The sequence below is a fragment of the Pongo abelii genome, chromosome 2 (assembly GCF_028885655.2).
Source record: "Pongo abelii isolate AG06213 chromosome 2, NHGRI_mPonAbe1-v2.0_pri, whole genome shotgun sequence".
NCBI lineage: Eukaryota > Metazoa > Chordata > Mammalia > Primates > Hominidae > Pongo > Pongo abelii.
Genome location: NC_085928.1, coordinates 69,264,556 through 69,286,554, shown reverse-complemented (window position 1 = coordinate 69,286,554; position 21,999 = coordinate 69,264,556). Strand labels below are relative to the sequence as shown.

Here is a 21,999-nt window from a genome sequence, read left to right as displayed (position 1 = left end):
GGGAGACTGAGACAGGAAGATTGCTTGAGCCCAGGAGTTTGAGACCAGCCTGGGTAACATAACAAGACCCCATTTCTATAAAAAATAATAATAAGGCCGGGAGCGGTGGCTCACGCCTATAATCCCAGCACTTTGGGAGGCCAAGGCAGGTGGATCACGAGGTCAAGAGATCGAGACCATCTTGGCCAACATGGTGAAACCCCATCTCTACTAAAAATACAAAAATTAGCTGAGCGTGGTGGTGCACGCCTGTAGTATCAGCTACTTGGGAAGCTGAGGCAGGAGAATTGCTTGAACCCGGGAGACAAAGGTTGCAGTGAGCTGAGATCACGCCACTGCACTCCAGCCTGGCAACAGAGTGAGACTCCATCTCAAAAAAAAAAAAAAAGAGATAGCCAGGCATGGTGGTGCCTATGGTCCCAGCTACCTGGGAGGATGAGGTGGGAGGATTGCTTGAGCCTGGGAGTTGAGGCTACAGTGAACTATGATCTCACTACTGCACTCCAGCCTGGGTGACAGAGCAAGACCCTGTCTCAAAAAAATAAAAATAAATTATGCAGGCCAGGTGCAGTGGCTCATGCCTGTAATCCCAGCACTTTGGGAGGCTGAGGCGGGTGGATCACTTGAGACCAGGAGTTTGAGACCAGCCTGGCCAACATGGTGAAATCCCATCTCTACTAAAAATACAAAACTTAGCCGGGTGTGGTGGTACACACCTGTAATCTCAGCTACTCAGAAGGCTGAGGCAGGAGAATCACTTGAATCAGGGAGGCAGAGGTTGCAGTGAGCTGAGATTGTGCCACTGCACTGCAGCCTGGGCAACAGAGGGAGACTCCATCTCAAAATAAATAAATAAAACAAATCATGCAGTCTCAGGTATGGCTTTATAATAATGCAAAATGGGCTAACAGTCTACCCCTAATCCAGCCCCCTAATGCTACCACCAGAGTGCTCTTTCTAAAATGCAAATTGAGTCATTTTTCCTTCTGCTTCAAATCCTTCAGTGGTTCCCCATTGCTCTTAAGTCCAAACTCCTGTCCACAGCCCCCAAGCTTTGTCATGGTCTGGCCCTGGCCTGTCTCTCTAGACTCATCTCTGACTCCTCCCTGCCTCGTACTTCACACTTCAAACTAAGTTGCTTTTCATCCTCCATACACAGTTCTGCTGCCTACCTCAGTCTTTTTCCTCAAGCTGCCTTCTCTTTGAATGGCCTTCCTGACCCCTCCTGCCTAACCTCTCATCCTACAGCAAGACCTCCTCCTACACTGCCCACGTCACCAAAAGCCATTTAAGGTGTTCCTGCCTAGGACACCCACAATACCCTGCATGTAGCAAGTCATGCGTTATTTTCACATGTTCATCTCCCCAGCCAGAAATATGCTTAAGACAGCATCTCTGTTTTGCTCATTTTTTTTCTAGCTTAAGTGCTTAGCATACACTAAGTGCTTAAAATGTGTTGAAAGAGGACTCCATTTCCAAGTCTTCAATGTAGCTACCTGGTACTGTGCACATTACAGCACACCAGACACCCTGCAGAGCAAAGTGCATACATTCCCTGGTGTGTTGCTTACAGCTTCCCTTGCGGGGAGTCAGTATTGTTTTCTCTATTTATTCAGTGGGGCTTTAGAGACAGGCAAAGTGACTGGACTGAGCACTCTGGCTAGAGCAAATGAGGCTCCACTCTTTTCTGCCTGCGTGGACTTGGACGAGTCGTGCCTGTGCTGTCAGAGGTGTGCAGAGATTACTGTATCCCTCTCTCTATTCACTCCTTTCTCCTTTGTAACAGAACGCTTTTTTTTTTGAGACGGAGTCTTGCTCTGTCGCCCAGGCTGGAGTGCAATGGCGCCATCCCACCTCCCTGCGACCTCTGCTTCCTGGGTTCAAGCAATTCTCCTGCCTCAGCCTCCCGAGTATCTGGGATTACAGGCACGCACCACCATGCCTGGCTAATTTTTGTATTTTTAGTAGAGACAGGGTTTCGCCATGTTGACCAGGCTGGTCTCAAACTCCTGACCTCAGGTGATCCACCCACCTCAGCCTCCGAAAATGCTGGGATTACAGGCATGAGCCACCTTGCCCGGCTGAGAACCCCAGTTTTATCTGGGCTGGCAATGGGCCGAGATAACAGACCACATTTTTTCAGCCTCCTTTACAGTTATGTGGCCCAAGTGACACAGTCCTATGGAATTTCCAGAAGTCTTCAAATGAAATGTGGACCAGGTGACTGGAGCTCCAGCAGCCACATTGGGCCATGAGGTGTTCTTGAGGATGTAGCCAGGATTGAAAATGGCAGTGCAGAAAGATAGGAGCTTGGGTTCTGGATAACACTGAGAGCCATATCAGCCATGATCTACCCACATCCAGGCTTTTTTTTTTTTTTTTTTTTTTTTTTTTTTAATGTGATGGTAAAATAAACTATCTTGTTAAGCCACAGTAATAGGGCTCTGTTGATACCAGCCAAACCTGATCCGTGGGGTCGGAATCTTACCCCTCTTGATCCCAGTGACTCAGAGAAGTGGCAGCCAGCGTGGGTGATAGAAAGTGTTTCTTTATTTGAATGTCATTCCACCTGCACTGAAGCTTAAACCCAGCAGCAGCAGAAGGGGTCAGGACCAAAATAAATGTTACCAAATTAGACAATGAACAGCGAGGACACACTCAGACAGAACTTACTAATGGGGTGTAGACAACACCAAGCTATCCTAACAGCACACAGCACAGGCCCTCGGAGGCCTGCCCATCAGAGCTCTGCGGAAGGCTCCCTTGTTCCCTGTTCAGGAAACTCCAGTCCCACCCAAAGGTTAGCCGTGGGCCAGGCAGGGGCCTGCAAAAGTTTCTGGTGCTGGGAAGATCCCAGCTTCTCCAAAGGCAGGGTTTCCCTTTCTCAGTTCACACAGGAAGCTGGAGAAAGGTTATTCCCCGTGTGCCCAAGCAGGATGCTCAAAAGTCCAGGGACTCTCCCCACAGCCTTATCTAAAAGTTCTCATCATCTTGGCTATCAGGCCTGAAAAGGATCTTGATTCTTTGGTCCTCACCCCCTCAGGAAAGTTTTCCTTCATGGGTACTGGTCCCCAAAGATGAAAGTTTTCATAGCCCCAGTTCCCAGAAGGACTCAATTGACCAGCGCTGTGGGCCAGGGACAGAACCACCCCTAGGCTGTGGCTGCCGTAGCCTCTCCTGAGTCCCCAGATCAGGCAGAGAAAAGCGGGCAATGGCAGACCCCTGATCTGGTGACAATTGGGGGGGACTTCTCTTGGGACCTGAAGCTGGAAGGCTCTAGGTTGGAGCCCAACAAGGCCCTCCTGGGGTCAGAAATAGGCACTGATCTCCTCTGCTTATCTCCTCCTGAAGGCTAAAGCCAGATCTCCCAACGAGAGCACAGGCAAACCACAAAGCCCCCTTCCCATGATGTCTTTATTGCCCCAGGAGAGCCATCAGGGCCTCACCTGGGGCCCGCACTGGATCACCTGCCACCCGCCCCATCCACACCTCTGCAGAACCCAGGGCCCCGGTCTATGGTTTGGTCCCCACTCTGACTTCTACCCCTTGCCTGTGTCACCCTGGGGTTCCCACAGACTTCAGCCCACACAACTCTGCCTTCCTGACCCCAAACTCCCTGGTGCATCTCCCCCTGGCTCTGCCAAGACGGCAGCTGGCCAGGTGCGGTGGAATGGGAAAGTTGCCAGGCTACCCCACCAGGGAACTAGCCTCCCTCTTCTCCACCCGGCGCTGACCCACTCCTAAGTCAGCTGGACCCACTATGTCCTCTGAAGTGGCTTCCTTCACTCCAGTTCTCCCCAAAAAGATGCGGCCTTGGCTGCTTGTGCCCCGGGCCTCCAGCCTCTGAGGGGTCAGTTCTATCCCCCGCACCAGGGCACAGGTTTGGTGGGTGTCCTTGAGGAACAAGGTGTGGCAAGGACACCTGGTGGCAGGCGTCCTTGGGGGAACAAGCTCTCCCCTCACCGGGTGCCCAGACAGCAACCCCCTCCCCACTGCCCCACATCCTGGCTCCTTCATCCTCCTCTCCTTCCTCTGCATCCCATTCTTGCCCCCAACCCACATCTCCATCTACCTCTTCCCCGCTCCCGAGTCCTTTTTCCGCCTTTTCATCCATTTCCCCTCCCCCACCCCAAGCTCTCGGGCAGCCTCTCAGCTGGTCTCTCATCTCTCTCCTCCTCTGCGCCGTCTCTCTCGATCTCTCCTCCTCGCGCTGTCTCTCTCTGTGCCTCTCCATCCCCCTCGCTCCTTCTCCAATCATCTCTCATCTCCCTGTCTCTGCACCCCTCTTCTCCTCACCCCAGTGTCTTCCCCCATTCCCAGTCGCTTGCTGCGCCCCTCGCCTCACTCTCTACTAACTCTGCTCTCCCCCTCCAAGGCTGGGCTTTGGTTTGCATCTTTGAGGAACTCCCTCCTACCCCAACTCCCTCCCACGGGGCTCCCGCACCCTCCCGCATTTGACTCGGACCCTCTGTCCCGCAGCGCCCCTACCCCAGGCCGACTGGACTGCCCGGGAAGGCGCCGACGGGGAAGGGGAGCCCAGCGCTGGGACCAGAGCACTGCGGGGAGGCTTTGCCCGGGAGGAGTAAGTGGAGGAGTGGGGTCGGGACTTGGTGAGTTACAGGTGGCAGGAACCCACTAGGTCCCAGCATCTGATTCCGGCTAGGGTCCAGAGTGGGGAGACAGGCAGGGGACTTCTAGGGTCTTTCTTGGAAACCCTAACTCTCAGGTCCAAGTCCTGTGGAAATGAACACAAGGTTGGCAAACACATGGCGCTCAAGCGACCCTCTCCCCTCCGCCGAGGCCCGAGGCGGCTTCCCCCCGCATCCTGCAGGGCGCCGCCCCTTCCCTGCAGGTCCAGGCCGCCAGGAGGGGGCGCTGGACGAAGCCGGTCTGCACCAGCAACTAGTGCTGAGGGGAGCTGTCCAGGCCCCAGGGCAGGGAGGCTCCCCGGGCGGGATGGCTCTGCCGCCAGACCCACAGGGGAATGAGGAGTGTTCAAAAAATACCAGGAGTCTCCCTCACCTGCTCCCTGCCAAGGGGAAGGGAGACGCCCCCACAGTGGGAGGAGCAGGGAGAAACTTCTCACCTGCCCCCCAACACACACACACGCTCACACGCGCACACACATTTCACCCACATACACATACACTCATGCCTCGGCTCCAAGCACTGCCCACAGGTGCAGACCCTGGGCATATCGCAAGGCGAGAGGTGGGCCAGGAGGAGGAAGAGGCTGGGACAGGGTAACAAGGCCTTGGAAGGGGGACAGGGGTACCCTGTTCAGAGATGACCTGCAAGTTCAAGTTATGCAGAAAAGTATCAAAGAGACAAGACAGTCTCTGCCCTTGGTAGATGCCTGGGGTGTGGAGGGCATGAAAAGGGGCAGAAGGGGTAATGCATCCCCCAACTCCCCACCTCTGGGGTCCCCTCCACACCCCCAACCCTGACAACAGGGCCAAGAAGTCTGTGCTGTACAAAACAGGCCAGGGTCAAGGGTCCAGTCATTGGTAAGACATCCCAGCAGAGAGGAGGCCTGGGCAAAAGAGGCCAAGGTCAAGGGCTCAGTCATCGGTGAGATGTTCCAGCAGAGAGGAGGAAGAGGCCAGGCCAGCCCGGGCTGAGCAGCTTCTAAGCCCCAACTGCCGAGGCCACGTACCCCCTCCCGCTACCTCCAGAGCCTGAAGGTCTTTTCTGACTCTGGGCTGATCAGGGCCCCGGTCTGCTGCTGACAGCAGGGCCCTGTGCGTCCCTCGGTGCAGCTCTCCCTCAGGGCGAGCTGGGAGCAGGCTGGAATGGGGCAGAGGAGGTCCCAGGGGAGACTGGTGGCACCTGGAGCTTTGTGGCAGATGTGGTGGAACCAACATCAGCCAAAAAAAAAAAAAAAAGTAGGAAAGAGTCCAGCCCACCCTGGGGCAGTATCTAGAATAAATTTCTTGAAGAGGCAGGGACCAGAAGAGGTGTGGATACAGCCAGGCGGCAGCCCTCCAGACTGAGGGGGCCTGGGGAGCTGGAACTACAGCTCCGCTCTCCCTGGGGATCTGCAGGGACCTCCAGGCCAGTGTAGAGAGGAGAGGAGAAGCCCAAGGGCCTAGGCAGATGCCGGCTCCCTTAGGTCAAATTGAGGGAGGAGCAAGAATTAGACCCTCCCAAGGTTTGGAGGGCCTCTCCTCTCCCCCAGGCCACATCCAGGCTTTCCTCTCCTCAAAGCCTGGAGCTCGCAGGGTAGTCGGTGAGAAGTAAGTCTGAGATCAGGGTCTTCCCTCAGAGCTTGAATGGAGTGACGAGAGGGCAGAAGGCAGGACAAGCTGAGGTCAGGCCAATTACTGGGCTGTGATCCTCGCCTTTCAGGGTCCCTGTGAGTGAGCCACGGGGCAGGGAAGGACTCCCCATCCAGAGACATCACCCCCGGGCCGCAACACGGAGCTTACTGTAGAGCCCACAAAATCTAAGAGAGGGAGAGAGAGACAAGGAGAGAGAATTAGAGAAAGTCAGAGGCTGCCTGGGCATTCAGGCTTTCCTTGCACATTCCCCAGGGCAAAAGTGGGCAGAGGGGCCGGGCGCGGTGGCTCACGCCTGTAATCCCAGCACTTTGGGAGGCCAAGGCGGGTGGATCACTTGAGGTCAGGAGTTCAAGACCAGCCTGATCAACATGACAAAACCCTGTCTCTACCAAAAATACAAAAAATTAGCCGGGCATGGTGGTGCATGCCTGTAATTCCAGCTACTTGGGAGACTGAGGCAGGAGAATCACTTGAACTCAGGAGGCAGAGATTGCAGTGAGCCAAAATTGCACCACTGCACTCCAGCCTAGGCAAAAAGTGTGAAACTCCATCTCAAAAAAAAGAAAAAAAAAAAAAAAGGTCAGAGGGGCAGACTGCACAAGCGCTGAAATCCTAGCCTCACCTGACCAGCAGGATGGCCTTGAGCAAGCCATTTAACCTCTCTGAGCCCCGATTTTCTCATCTGCAAAATGAGGATCATAGCCTACCTCATAGGGTAATTCCGAAGGGTCAAAAAGAGACAAATAATGACAGCCAAGGACTTGGCAGTGTTTGGTCATAGAATATGCTGGAAATGGAAGCAATTTATTTATCTATTTTTTCTTTGGTTCCAGAGGTCTTCTTTAAAAATATATATATATATATTTCTTTCTTTTTAATAGAAACTGGGTTTTGTTACATCGCCCAGGCTGGTCTTGAACATGTGGGCTCAAGCGATCCTCCTGCCTCAGCCTGTAGCTGGGACCACAGGTGTGTGCCATGGCTTTTGGCTCGGAGGTCTTTGGGTTAAAACTGAAGTGGGAGGCTCACTCATCTTGAACTCCCAGTGAGGGACGGAGACTCCCTGGACACTGAAGGGAGGAAAAGTGGGGCTCCTTTACATCGATTTTTAACACTGAGTTGTTAGGCGGCTTTGGGAAGGGAGGAGAAGGACACTGAGGGGGCCCACTTCACATCAGTCACATCCCCACACCCCTTCTTGAGAAAGGCCAGATCTCAGTCTTAGTCTTGTACTTCTGAAAGCTGCCGCCAGAGGGCAGGCCTTGACTTCACACCAAAAGCACAGAAATCCCGGGGTCTGAGGGACTGCATCAGGTATTTAGAACCTGCCTCTGAGTACAGGTTAGCAGATCAGCATCCCAGGAGAGCTCCCAAAGCCGTGCAGGAAATCTCTGGCTTCACCAGGTTGAGACAGGCAGCATGACGGGGGGAAGAGCTTGGACTTTGGACTTGGACCTGGGTTCAGATTCTGCCTTCACCACTTAAGTGACTTTGGGCAAGTTACTGGAGCTCTAGAGTTCTCTGAACCTGGCCGTTTTTCTTTATTGTATTTTAATGCTACTTGATATATATGAAAGTTTATATGCAATACACTAATTATAAACCATACAATGTGCCAGGTAAGGTGGCTCACACCTGTAATCTCAGCACTTTGGGAGGCCAAGGCGGAAGGATTGCTTGAAGCCAGGAGTTCAAGACCAGCCTGGGCAACATGGGGAAACCTCGTCTCTACAAAAAATACAAAAATTAGTCAGGCGTGGTGGCGCATGCCTGTAGTCCCAGCCACTCAGGAAGCTGAGGCAGGAGAATCGCTTAAGCCCAGGAGTTTGAGGCTGCAGTGAGCTATGATTGCACCACTGCACTCCAGCGTGAGCAACAGAGTGAGGCCCCCTCCCCGAATCTCTTAAAAAAAAATACAATAATAAACACTGGTGAGCTCACCATTCAATAACTATAACTCAGCCGGGTGTGGTGGCTCATGCCTGTAATCCCAACACTTTGGGAGGCTGAGGCAGGCAGATCACTTGAGGCCAGGAGTTTGAGACCAGCCTGGCCAACATGGTGAAACCCCATCTCTACTAAGAATACAACAGTTAGCTGGGTGTGGTGGCAACATGCCTGTAATCCCAGGTACTCAAGAGCAAGAGGCTGAGGCACGAGGATCACTTGAACCCAGGAGCTGGAGGCTGCAGTGAGCCGAGACCGTGCCACTGCACTCCAGCCTGGGCAACTGAGCAAGACTCTGTCTCAAGAAAAAAAAAAAAAAAAAAAAAAAGGACTCTAACGCTACCCATAATTTGTATATACCTCCACGCTCCCGCTCATATACTTGACTTCCTCCCCTTCCATCATAACCACAGATGACCATCATCCTACCTTTCATATGTATTATTTCTTTGCTTTTTTAAAAAATATACTGCCACAGCTGGGCACGGTGGCTCACACCTGTAATCCCAGCACTTTGGGAGGCCGAGGCGGGCGGATCACGAGGTCAGAAGATCGAGACCATCCTGGCTAACGCGGTGAAACCCCATCTCTACTAAAAATACAAAAACTTAGCCGGGTGTGGTGGCAGCTGCCTGTAGTCCCAGCTACTCAGGAGGCTGAGGCAGGAGAATGGTGTGAACCCGGGAGGCGGAGCTTGCAGTGAGTGGAGATCGCGCCACTGCACTCCAGCCTGGGTGACTGAGTGAGACTCCATCTCCAAAAAAAAAAAAAATACTGCCACAAATACATGTGTGTTTAAAAAATACATTGCTTAGTTTTGCTTACTTTCGAGCTCAATAAATATATCACTCTGTCTCAATATTATATTGCTGAAATATAATATTGCTGAAATACATCCACTGTGGTACATATAACTGAAGTGTGACATTTTCACAGCTATGAGCTGCTCTGTGATGTGAACATGTCACATGTATTTATCCGGCCTACTGTCCATGGCCATTGGGCTGTTTATAGCTGTTTGCTACAGTGAAGCTGCGGCCACCAGCACCCTTGAACGCTTCTCATGGGTTTGTACCTGAGGTGGGTTTGCTGGGTCACAGGCAAATGATCAGATCTGAGGGAGAACATCAAATCATTTAAAAGGTGGTTGTACTGTCAGGCAGGTTTCCTTTTTTCTTTTCTTTCTTTTTTTTTTTTTGAGATAGTATCTCACTCTGTAGTCCAGGCCGGAGTGCAGTGGCACAATCACAGCTCACTGCAGCCTCAACCTTCTCAGGCTCAGCTGATCCTCTCACCTCAGCCTCCTGAGTAGCTGGGACCACAGGCACTCACCACCACATCCAGCTAGTTTTTGTTTTTTTGTTTGTTTGTTTTTTGTTTTTTTTGAGACAGAGTCTCGCTGTCTCCCAGGCTGGAGTGCGGTGGCACAATCTCGGCTCACTGCAAGCTCCACCTCCCGGGTTCATGCCATTCTCCTGCCTCAGCCTCCCAAGTAGCTGGGACTACAGGCGCCCGCCACCACGCCCAGCTAATTTTTTTGTATTTTTAGTAGAGATAGGGTTTCACCGTGTTAGCCAGGATGGTCTGGATCTCCTGACCTCATGATCCACCTGCCTCGGCCTCCCAAAGTGCTGGGATTACAGGCGTAAGCCACCGCGCCCAGCCCAGTTTTTGTATTTTTTTAGGGAGGGGATTTCACCATTTTGGCCAGGCTGCTCTTGAACTGCTGGGCTCAAGTGATCTACCTGCCTTGGCTTCCCAAAGTGCTGGGATTACAGGCGTGAGCCACCACGCCCAGCCAGGGTTTCCAATTCATGCAACCCTCTTACTCCTTTTATTTGAAATTATCCTGCCTCCCAGGAGCAGGCCTGGCTCCCGCCGCTGCCCCCCAGCCCACAGCACACTCGCCTTTGTTCTCCGGCTTGAGCTCCTCCTGCAGCAGGTCTGTTTGCCGGTTGCCCAGCACGAAGGCGAGGAAGGAAAGGATGAGGGCGTTGAGGATGCCGATGATGGCCAGGATGTATGCCCAGCGCACCGAACAGTCCCCCAGGGAGTACTTCCCCGTCTTGGCCCCACACATGTCCCGGATGGTCTCGGCGTCCCAGCCGTCAGGAAAGATCATGCAGCCCAGGACGAGGCACAGAGCTGAGGGGCAGAGCACCGGGCCCACCACCACGGCCAGGAAGGAAGAGAAAAGAAGATCATTACTCCCTGGTGTCCACAGTCTGGGCCCCACCCTATTGAGGGCACATCAACCCAACCACATGCTTGTTACCCACTTCCAGAGAGGGAGAAAGAGAGGGCAGGGGCAGGGAAAAGAGAGAGAGAAAGAGGCCTAGGATGGGTAGCAGAAACTTTCTGGAACCCGCAATGCCCTCTCCCTTCTCCATCAGATCAACTCCTCCTCCAGGAAGCATTCCGGGAATATGAGAACATAGCCACCCACAGCCACCTCCTTCAACTTCCTCTAGCATCGGGACCAACTCCCTCTCCCTTCTCTCCCAACCTCATTATTATTTATTTATTTATTTACTTATTTTTGAGACAGAGTCTCGCTCTGTTGCCCAGGGTGGAGTGCAATGGCGTGATCTCGGCTCACTGTAACCTCCACCTCCTGGCTCAAGCAATTCTCCTGCCTCAGCCTCCTGAGTAGCTGAGACTACAGGTGCCTCCCACCATGTCCGGCTCATTTTTGTATTTTTAGTAGAGATGAGGTTTCACCATTTTGGCCAGGCTGGTCTCGAACTCCTAACCTCAAGTGATCTGCCCGCCTCAGCCTCCCAAAGTGTTGGGATTATAGGAGTGAGCCACCACACCCGCCCTCATTGTTATTTTTTAAATTTTTGTCCGTCACCCATCAAATGTTTATTGGGCACCATTTTCCTTTTATTCACGATGCTAGAATACACTTTCATTCATGCAGTTGAGCACTTTGCTAAGAGCACAGACTATGGAGTGCCAATGATAGGAGTTAGCCTAGTTCTTCCCCTAACTTGGCTGTATGACCTTGGGGGATGCCGCTGAACCTGAACAGGCCTGTTTAAGTCAATACCATTGTACTTACCTCAAGGGCGATTAGGAGGATTAAATGAAGTAATGCGTGCAAAACACTTAGCACAGTGCCAGGCACTCAGGTAGCATTTATCCAGGGCCTACCGTATGCCAGGCACTAGACCAGGCCTGCACTTGGATTTTAGCTGCATGGAGCTTGCAATGTAGTGTGGAGAGAGGTACGTAATAGCAAAGCAATTAAGAAGGCTGGGTCTCAAATCCTGGCTCAGCTATTTTCTAGATATGCCACACTGAGCAAGTTCCTTCATCTTTAAGCCTCAGTTTCTTCATCTGTACAATGGGGATAATGATGGTATGCTCAAGTGGTTGTAAAGATTATGGAAGGCAGCAAAATGTAAAGTGCCCGGCACAGTAAGTTCTGGGTAAATCTTGGCTGTTATCAAAACCAGTCATAATGCCAAAAGCAATAATTACACAAATAAGAAAGTAATTCGGAGAGTTGGTTTCAGGTGAGGAGGACAAAGGCAAAGAGGAGGAGAAGGGGCAGGCTCAGAAGGGCCTTGGCAATGGTTCCCTAGCTAGCATCCACCTGCTTTGGATTTAGCAACCCACCTGTCCCAATCCCGGCCCAGGTGGGCCTTTGGCCAGCACTTAGCCTAGTGGATGAGATCCAAGCCTGGGCTGATCAGCACAATGCGTTCCTCTAGTAACAGTGACTGGCTTGGAGAGTGGCACCTGCTGTGTCACAGGGCAGTCAGAACCCCCAGATTCAGCAGGCCACTGTAGAGATGCGGTCTTCCCCTCCACCAGCTCTGCATCACCGGCTTGATGGGGCCCTCATACTGCCAGTCCTGCCAACATTTGGGTTACTGTATCTGAGACCCAAAGGCTCTAGAGAGCTCTGTTTGGAACCGTGGGGACCTTGAGCCTGCACCAGGCCCACAGGGTGCTTAGCCTGGGTTTTAGATGACAGCAATGCAAAGTGGGGGTGATGGTCAGCTCTGCCCCCTGTCCACCTGGCCCATCTAGTCCCCAGGGTGGGAAGGGGCCCTTGGCTGTGCCAGCTCACTCCCACATCTACCATGGCGGGAGTGCTCCCAGGCCCCAGCCTCTTCTGGCTTCCAACAGAGTGGGCCCTCCTCCCCATCGTGGTACTGCCAGATTCCAGCCAGTCCTCCCCCTCTCCCCAACACGTGCTCCTCTTCCAGATGCAGGCTCCCCCACAATACTGTGGTTGAACAGACACTGCAGCAGTGTCCCCCCACCAATGCTCCTCCTCCAAGTCAATTATCCACTCCAGTGGAACTCATCACCTAAGGGCTGGGAAAAGAGTTGCAGCCAAAGGGAATGGCAAAAGCAAAGCCCTGCAGCAGGAACAAGCTGGATGAGTTAAAGAATTAGCAACTTTGAACAGGCCAGAGCTCAGGGGAAAACCAGGGCTGGACATGCAAATTTGGGGACTCTGGGCACTTTAGGTATTTAAATCCCGAGGACTGGACATGGTGGAAACTGAAGAGAAGGCTTAGGACTGAGCCCTGGTGCTCCAGCATTAACAGGGCAGGAGGAAGAAGAGGGGCCTGCAGAGAAGGCCTGGCCATCATCTCTCCACATAGCGCTGCACTTTGCCAGACCCTCCAGGACCCTATCTGAAAGGAAAGGAGGGTCAAACGCCAAGGAAGGCAACGGGGCAGGGCGAGGAGTGTTCTCAGCCCCAGTCCTTCCCCCGCCCTCGGAGTCCCCAGGGCCCTTTCCCAGGCGGGTGCGCTCCTGCCTCCCTATTCCCGGGCTCTAAATCTCCAGCAAGAGGCAGGAGTGGGAACGAGCCCAAGAAGGGGGCAAACCCACACCATCCCTTCGCCACCTCTCTGGTCGTCCACCCCCAAAGTGCCAGAGGCGCGGGTCCTGCAGTAGTCGGTGGCTCCCGCCGGGAGCATCCCCGTCTCCGTGGAAACCGCGCCTGCATCCCGGCGCTCCCAGCTGCGCAGCGCTGGCTCCTGCGGGCGGTCCTCCTCCCCTCCGCAACCTGAGCACTGAAGACTCAGGGAGGTTTTCTTCCTTTTGCTTTCCGCCTGCACGTTCTTTCTGACTCTGTCTCTCTCTTTCATTCTGTGTCTCCCTCCATTCCTTTCTCTTCCCCGCCCTTTTCATCTTTCTTCGCACCCCTATCTCTCTCTCTCAGGCTTGTCTACCTTGTGCTCAGGTCTCAGTCTGGACCCCCGCCCCTCCCGCTTTCCCCTTTATTTAGCTCTCTCAGCACTTAACATTCATTCAACTCCCTCCTCCTCTCTATTTCTTTTCTCCCTTCTCTATATCTATCCCCTCACCTTATCCTCTCTTTTTGCGTCTCACCTCATAGATCCCACAAATACATTCCTGCATGCCCACTATGTGCCAGGCACTGTGCAATGTGCCGGGGACAGCAGGCTGGGTGTCTGTCTTCAGGGCAGAGGCGTGTGGGAAGGAATTCAGCCAACAAGTCAACACATAAATAGAAGAGTTACACATGTCAAGGTGTGCTTCAAAGGAAAAAGACTAGCATCTGCCACCCACAATAATAGGGGTACTCAGAGATGGCTGGGGCACTCACGCTGCAGGGTTTCAGATGGTGGCTGTGGGGCCCCAGAGGCCACCCTGGGAATGGGAAATATCAGAAGTCAAACAAATGAAAAGCCAATTAGATGGGTTCCTTGCACCTAGGGGAAAGATAGAAAGGGACCAGTAGAGATAGCCTAGGCCAGGGAAGTGCCCAAGAGGGCCAACCATCAGAAGATGGAATGACTGCAGATAAGGCAGGGTTTAGTGTTCCCATTTGCTGGATGAAGAAACTGAGGCTGAGGCTCAAAAAAGCTCAAGTCTCTTTTGGAATAATGAGCTGGCTGAAGAGCCAGCTGCTGCTAGCACATACGCGGGTGCAGGATGGCACAAGGTTTCTCAGCCTCAATGCTTTTGACATTCAAGCTAGATGATTCTTCATGAGAGGCCAACCAATGCACTGTGGGATACTTAGCATCATCCCTGGCCTCTACCCACCAGATGCCAGGGGCACCACCAAACCCAGTCATACTGATTAAAAAATGTCAGATGGGCATGGGTGGCTCATGCCTGTAGTCCCAGCACTTTGGGAGGCCGAGGTGGGAGGATCACTTGAGGCCAGGAGTTTAAGACCAGCCTGGGGCAACATGGTGAAAACCACAAGTACATGGTTGCATGTACTTGTAGTCCCAGCTCCTCAGGAGGCTGAGGTGGGAGGATCGCTTGAGCCGGAAGATCAAGGCTGCAGTGAGCCAAAATTGCACCACTGCACTACAGCCTAGGCATCAGAGCAAGACATGGTTTCAAAAAAAAAAAAAAAAAGGCCCTAATGTAGGGGATTATCCCTGGCTGAAAACCACTGGTGTAGGGGCAGAGGCTCTAGGATGGGATATCTCTATCCAGCTACCCCACAGTCCTACTGACTTCCTCTGCTCCAAGCAGCCAGGAGGTGTTATGACAAAATTAAAATGAACAATGTTAATATTTTTAATATTGTGATACTATTGTTAAAAAATAGTGTTGAGTGGCCGGGCATGATGGCTCATGCCTGTAATCCCAGCACTCTCGGAGGCCAAGGCTAGTGGATCACCTGAGGTCAGGAGTTCAAGACCAGCCTGGTCAACATGGTGAAACCCCATCTCTACTAAAAATACAAAAATTAGCTCGGCTTGGTGGCACATGCCTGTAATCCCAGCTACTCAGGAGGCTGAGGCAGGAGAATTGCTTGAAGCCAGGAATCGGAGGTTGCGGTGAGTCAAGATTGCACCACTGCACTCCAGCCTGGGTGACAGAGCAAGACTCCATCTCAAAAATAAATAAATAAATAAATAAATAAATAAATAAATAAATAGTGTTGAGTGCTTAACTATGTGCCAGGGTGCTAAGTTTCTGACTTTCATTATCTCATTTAATCCTATCATTAATTTAAAAAATTTGGCCAGGCATGGTGGTTCACACTTGTAATCCCAGGACTTTGGGAGGCCGAGGCAGGTGGATCACGAGGTCAGGAGTTCGAGACCATCCTGTCTAACACAGTGAAAACCCGTCTCTACTAAAAATACAAAAAATTAGCCACACATGGTGGCGGGTGCCTGTAGTCCCAGCTACTCAGGAGGCTGAGGCAGAAGAATGGTGTGAACCCAGCAGATGGAGCTTGCAGTGAGCAGAGATCACACCACTGCACTCCAGCCTGGGTGACAGAGCTAGACTCCATCTCAAAAAAAAAAAAAAAAAAGCCATGAGGTGGGAAAAAATACCACCCTCATTATAGGAATGAGGAAACTGAGGCTCAGAGGCACCAAGTGTCTTATCCAATGTCACATAGCTTGTAAGTGGGGGAATCTGTATTCAGGCACAGATAGTTCCTTACTGCATGTTTTTCTTTGAATAAACTCACTTTTTAACTTAGATGCATTTACTTAAAAAGTAAATTTAAATTACTTTCTAAGAAAAGGAAACCAGGATAATTTGCCATAAATAGAAAAACACTATAAATATAGGTATAATGAAATCAAAACAATGTTCTTAGAATCTAGCTAGACACTTTTGCCTGCCAAGTGCTCTGAGCCTGAGGGCCGATTTCTCTTTGTTTAAAAGACCTATTAGTAAGTGTGAGAGGAGTTAAAGATGCATTAGCACCAAACTGAAACTTTCTCCTTAAAGTTATGGAAGAAACTGGAAATGGAACCATGTGCTCGCCACTGGCCGCCGGATGCATCTTTCATGTGTCAGGTGTTTGGGAAACACACCCCACTTTGTCCTGCCTCCACAGGAGGCTTGGTTCCATCCTTTACATGGCGATTTTTTTTTTTTTTTTTTTTTTTTAGATGGAGTCTTGCTCTGTCGCCCAGGCTGGAGTGCAGTGGCGCAATCTTGGCTCACTGCAAGCTCCGCCTCCCAGGTTCACACCATTCTCCTGCCTCAGCCTCCCAAGTAGCTGGGACTACAGGCGCCTGCCACCACGCCTGGCTAATTATTTGTATTTTTAGTAGAGATGGGGTTTCAAGTGTTAGCCAGGATGGTCTCGATCTCCTGACCTCGTGATCCGCCCGCCTTGGCCTCCCAAAGTGCTGGGATTACAGGCGTGAGCCACCACGCCCGGCCTACATGGCGATTTTAGGCAGTCGGTGTCCCCCTCTGGGCCTCAGTTTCCTCCCCTATGAAATGAGGATCATGACATTTGCCCAACCCATTTCATAGGGCTTCTGTGAGAATCAAATGGGAGATGAGAAGTGGCGCGGCAATTTTGTAAGGGTGGAGTGTGAGCAGGTCATGGTGACTCTTGGCAGAGTGGGAAAATAATCCTGAACAAAGGACTTTTTCTAGATATTCAAAAAATGTTAACAATGGCTGCCTGGGGAAGGAGGTAAATTTATTTTTTTGCAATTTAACCATGACAGAGACAAATAGCTTGCCACAATATCTATTCATCCCTTCTTCCTTAGTATTTAGAGCCCTCCATTTTTACCTAAGACCTTGACTGTAGAGAATAAAGACTGCATTTTCCAACCTCTCTTGCAGTTAGATATGACCATATGACTAAGCAAAATACATGTAGATGTGTTTTGTGGCGTTAAGGAAACAACTTTATATAAACGGATTTATAAGGATGCTACCAGGTACTCTTTGTCCCATTTTTCTTCATCCATCTCTCCATTCAGTTGCCTGTAATGCAGATGTGATGGTCAGGAATCTAGCAGGCATCTCTGACAATAAAGATAGGGGCTATATCCAGGAGTGGTGAGCATAAAGCAGGAAGTTTCTAATGACTAGGGGCTAGCATACCAGCTCTGGACTGCCTCACTCTAGGACATTTGGTTTTTTTTGTTTGTTTGTTTTTTGGAGACGGAGTCTCGCTCAGTCTCCCAGGCTGGAGTGCAGTGGCCCAGATCTCGGCTCACTGCAAGCTCCACCTCCTGGGTTCATGCCATTCTCCTGCCTCAGCCTCCCGAGTAGCTGGGACTACAGGCGCCCGCCACTACACCCGGCTAATTTTTTTGTATTTTTAGTAGAGACGGGGTTTCACCTTGTTAACTAGGATGGTCTCGATCTCTTGACCTCGTGATCCACCCATCTCAGCCTCCCAAAGTGCTGGGATTAGAGGCGTGAGCCACTGCGCCCAGCCTGGACATTTGTTTTATATAAGAGATAATAACCTTGGGTCATTTATTTTATTTTATTTTGTTTTTGTGACAGGGTCTTGCTCTGTCACCAAGGCTGGAGTGCAGTGGTGGGATCATGGCTCACTGCATTCTCGAACTCCTGGGCTCAGGCGCTCCTCCCACCTCAGCCTCTCAAGTAGCTGGGACCACAGGTATTTGCCACCATGCTCAGCTAATTAAAAATTATTTTGGTAAAGACAGGGTCTTGCTATGTTGCCCAGGCTGGTCTCGAACTCCTGGCCTCAAATGATCCTCCCACCTTGGCCTCCCAAATTGCTGGGATTACAGATGTAAATTATTGCACCCAGCCTTGGGTCATTAAACTGCAATTATTTTGGTTTTTCATTTCACATGCAGTCAAACCTAGCCCTAACTGGCATAATGTTGTATCTTTTTGAATTTTGTATCACATGTATTTATTGGGAAAAATCATTTAACTGTGCGTCATTGGGCAAGTCCCTTCACCTCTTGGTGATACCTACTTCTCAAGGCCACGAGGTAGACTGAGTGGTCACCATCATCGACTGTAATAGTAGGACATATCCATTGGTTTTGGGGTGTGAGGGTGGCACGAGCACTTTTGTAAATGTACCTACTCCTTGACTCAACTTTATCCTATGGCTATACCCTTGATTATACACAAAGGATGAATACAAGGGTATTCACTGCACCACCATCTATAACAAGGGACCAAAAACATGTCTACTAAGAGGCATCTGGCTATATAACTTATGGTGGTATCTATGCCATGGCATAGTATTAATCCATTTGATTGAATGGGGTACAACTGTATATGTTGTCATGATCTTCTAAGATATATTAATAAATAAAAAGAAGGTCAGTAGCGGTGGCTCATGCCTGTAATCCCACGACTTTGGGAGGCTGAGGTGGGAGGAGCACTTGAGCCCAGAAGTTCAAGACCAGCATAGCAAGACTCTTGTTTCCACAAAAAAATTAAAAAATAAAGGCAGTCAAGGTACAGAATACTGTATATAGTATAATCCCATCAATTTTTAAATAGGCTTTTTTTAAGAGCAATTTTAGGTTCACAGCAAAATTGAGTAAAATATTCAAAGATTTCCCATCCACTCCCTGACCCTACACATGCACAGCCTCCCTCACTATCGACATCCCCCACCAGGGTGGCATATATTTTACAACAGATGGGCCAACACTGACACATTATCACCCAAAGATCATAGTTCACATTAAGGATTACTCCTGGTGCTGTACGTTCTATGAGTTTTGACAAATGTGTAATGACATTTATGTACCATTGTAGTATATCATACAGGGTATTTTCACTGCCCTAAAAAATCCTCTGTGCTCTGCCTATTCATCCCTTCCTCCTCCCAACCCTGGGCAACCACACTGATTGTTTCATTACCTCCATACTTTTACCTTTTCCAGAATGTCATGTAATTGTAATCATACTGTATGTAGCCTTTTCAGACTGGGACTTAGTAATATGCATTTAAGGTTCCTCCATATCTCCTCATGGCTTCATAGTTCATTTCTTTTTAGTGCTCAATAATATTCTATATTCTGGATATACCATAGTTTATTTATACATTCACCTACTGAAGAATATCTTGGTTGCTTCCAAATTTTGGCAATTATGAATAAAGCTGATGTAAATATCTATGTGGAGGTTTTTGTGTAGACATGAGTTTTTTACTCCTTTGGATAAATACCAAGGTGTATGATTGCTGGGTCATATGGTAAGAGTAAATTTATTTTTATAAGAAACTGCCAACATCTTCCAAATGACTATAGCATTTTGCATTCCCACCAGCAAGGAATGAGAGTTCCTGTTGCTCCATGTCCTACCAGCATTTGGTGTCAGTGTTCTGGATGTTGGCCATTCTAATAAGTATGTAGCGTTATCTCATTGTTGCTTGAAATTGTATTTCCCAGATGCATATGATGTAGAACATCTTCTCATATGCTAACATGCCATCTGTATATCTTCCTTGGGGTGTCTGTTAAGGTCTTTTGCCCAATTTTTAATTAGGTTGTTTCTTTTCTTATTTTTGAGTTTTAAGAGTTCTTTTTTTAATTTTTTTGAGACGGAGTCTCGCTCTGTTGCCCAGGCTGGAGTTCAGGGGTGCAATCTCAGCTCACTGCAACCTCTGCCTTTCGGGTTCAAGCAATTCTCCTGCCTCAGCCTCCCAAGTAACTGGGACTACAGGCATGCTCTACCACACCTGGCTAATTTCTGTATTTTTAGTAGAGACGGGGTTTTACCATGTTGGCCAGGCTGGTCTCGCACTTGACCACAGGTGATCTGACCGCCTCGGCCTCCCAAAGTGCTGGGATTACAGGTGTAAGTCACCACATCCCGCCTCAAGAGTTCTTTGTATATTTTAGATAACAGTCCTTTATCAGATATGTCTTTTTTTTTTTTTTTGAGAGGGAGTCTCCCTCTGTCACCCAGGCTGGAGTGGGATGATCTCGGCTCACTGCAACCTCTACCTCCTGGGTTCAAGCAATTCTCTGCCTCAGCCTCCCATGTAGCTGGGACTACAGGCACATGCCACCATGCCTGGCTAATTTTTGTATTTTTAGTAAAGATGGGGTTTTGCCATGTTGGCCAGGCTAGTCTCAAACTCCTGGCCTCAAGTGATCCACCCACCTCAGCCTCCCAAAGTGCAGGTACTATAGGCGTGAACCACGGCACCCGGCCCAGATATGTCTTTTGCAAAGATTTTCTCCCAGTATGTGGCTTGTCTTTTCATTCTCTTGACTGTGTCTCTGACAGCAGAACTTTTTAACTTTAATGAAGTCCAGCTTACCAACATTTTCTTTCACGAATTGGGCCTTCAGTGTTGTATCTAAAAAGTCATTGCCAAACCCAAGGTAATCTAGCTTTTTTTTTCCTATATTATTTTCTATGAGTTTCATAGGTTTCACATTTATGTCTGTGAAACATTTTGAAGAGTGTAAGGTCTATGTCCATATTATTATTATTATTTTGCATGTGGATATTCAGTTGTTCCAGCACCATTTGTTGAAGAGACTATCTCTTCTCCATTGTGTTGCCTTTGAGCCTTTGTCAAAGATCAACTGACTGTATTTATGTGGGTCTGTTTCTGGGCTCCCCATTCTGTCCTATCAATCAATTTGCCCGTTCTTTCACCAGTACTACACTGTCTTTTTTTTTTCTTGAGACGGTGGAGTCTCACTCTGTTGCCCAGGTTAGAGTACAGTGGCGCGATCTAGGCTCACTGCAACCCCTATCTTCCAGGTTCAAGCAATTCTCCAGCCTCAGCCTCCTGAGTAGTTGAGACTACAGGCACACACCACCAAGCCTGGCTAATTTTTGTAATTTTAGTAGAGATGGGGTTTCATGATGTTGGCTAGGCTGGTCTCGAACTCCCGACTTCAGGTGATCCACCCACCTCGGCCTCTGAAAGTGCTGGGATTACAGGCGTGAGCCATTGCGCCCAGCCACATACTCTTTTTTTTTTTTTTTTTTTTTTTTTTGAGATGGGAGTCTTGCTCCCAGGCTGGCTGGAGTGCAGTAGCTTCATCTTGGCTTACTCCCACCTCCACCACCTGGGTTCAAGTGATTCTCCTGCCTCAGCCTCCCGAGTAGCTGGGATTAGGGGAGCTCGCCACCATGCCGGGCTGATTTTTTATATTTTTAGTAGAGACAGGGTTTCGCCATGTTGCCCAGGTTGGTCTTTAACTCCTGACCTCAGGTGATCCGCCCGCCTCACCCTCCCAAAGTGCTGGGACTACAGGCATGAGCCACCATGCCCAGCTCACACACTCTGAATTACTGTAGCTTTATAGTAAGTCTTAGTAAGTCCTGAAGTGGGGGTAGTATCAATCCTCTGATTTTGTTCTCCTTGAATATTGTATGGCTATTCTGGGTCTTTTCCCTCTCCATATAAACTTTAAAATCAGTTTGCTAATATGGACAGAATAACTTGCCAGGATTGTGACTGAGATTGCACTGAATCTAAAGATCATGTTGGCAAGAACAAACATCTTGAAAATAATAAGTCTTCCTACCCATGAACATGGTATATATTTCCCTTTATTTTAGCTCTTCTTCTATTTCTTTCACTAGAGTTTGGTAATTTTTCTCATATAAATCTTGTACATATTTTATTAGATTTATAGCTAAATATTTCATTTTGGGGGTGGTAATTAGAATAATATTGTGTTTTTCATTTCACTTTTTCCAGTCTGAGAAACAGACAGAGACCCTGTCTGTACAAAAAATGAAAAAATTTAGCCAGGTGTGGTGGCATGTTCCCAGCAACTCAGGGGGCTAAGGTGGGAAGATTGGTTGAGACCAGGCCACAGTAAGCTATGATTGAGCCATTACACTCCAGACAGGGCAACAGAGCTAGACTCTGTCTCAAAAAAAAAAAAATCCACTTGTTCATTTCTGGTACATAGGAAAATGATTAACTTTTCTATATTGACCTTGTATTCTGCAATCTTGCTATAGGAGGTTGGGTTTTTTTTTTTCTTTTGCTTGATTCTCTGGGATTTTCTACATAGATGATCATATCATCTACAAACAAAGATAGTTTTACTTCTTCATTCCC

The 21,999-nt window shown here is 49.5% G+C and overlaps 2 protein-coding genes across 6 annotated transcripts in view; one reads left to right on the top strand and one right to left on the bottom strand.

Annotated features, from left to right (window-relative positions):
* Positions 1 to 21,999, top strand: part of SETD5 (SET domain containing 5) — a 153,981-nt gene that overhangs the window by 98,868 nt on the left and 33,114 nt on the right. The window lies entirely within an intron of this gene.
* The window catches only part of LHFPL4 (LHFPL tetraspan subfamily member 4), a 56,065-nt gene continuing 36,483 nt past the window's right edge, over positions 2,418 to 21,999 (bottom strand). Inside the window, exons 2-4 of one of the 2 annotated variants that reach the window (XM_054551855.2) lie at positions 10,137 to 10,373; positions 7,917 to 8,009; positions 2,418 to 6,445 (exon numbers count right to left, since the gene is read on the bottom strand). In XM_054551855.2, the coding sequence (XP_054407830.1) occupies positions 6,345 to 6,445; positions 7,917 to 8,009; positions 10,137 to 10,373 (431 nt within the window). In that variant the 3' untranslated portion in view covers positions 2,418 to 6,344. The remainder of the gene's footprint in view (positions 6,446 to 7,916; positions 8,010 to 10,136; positions 10,374 to 21,999) is intronic. The other variant, XM_009238743.4, reaches the window with a different exon arrangement.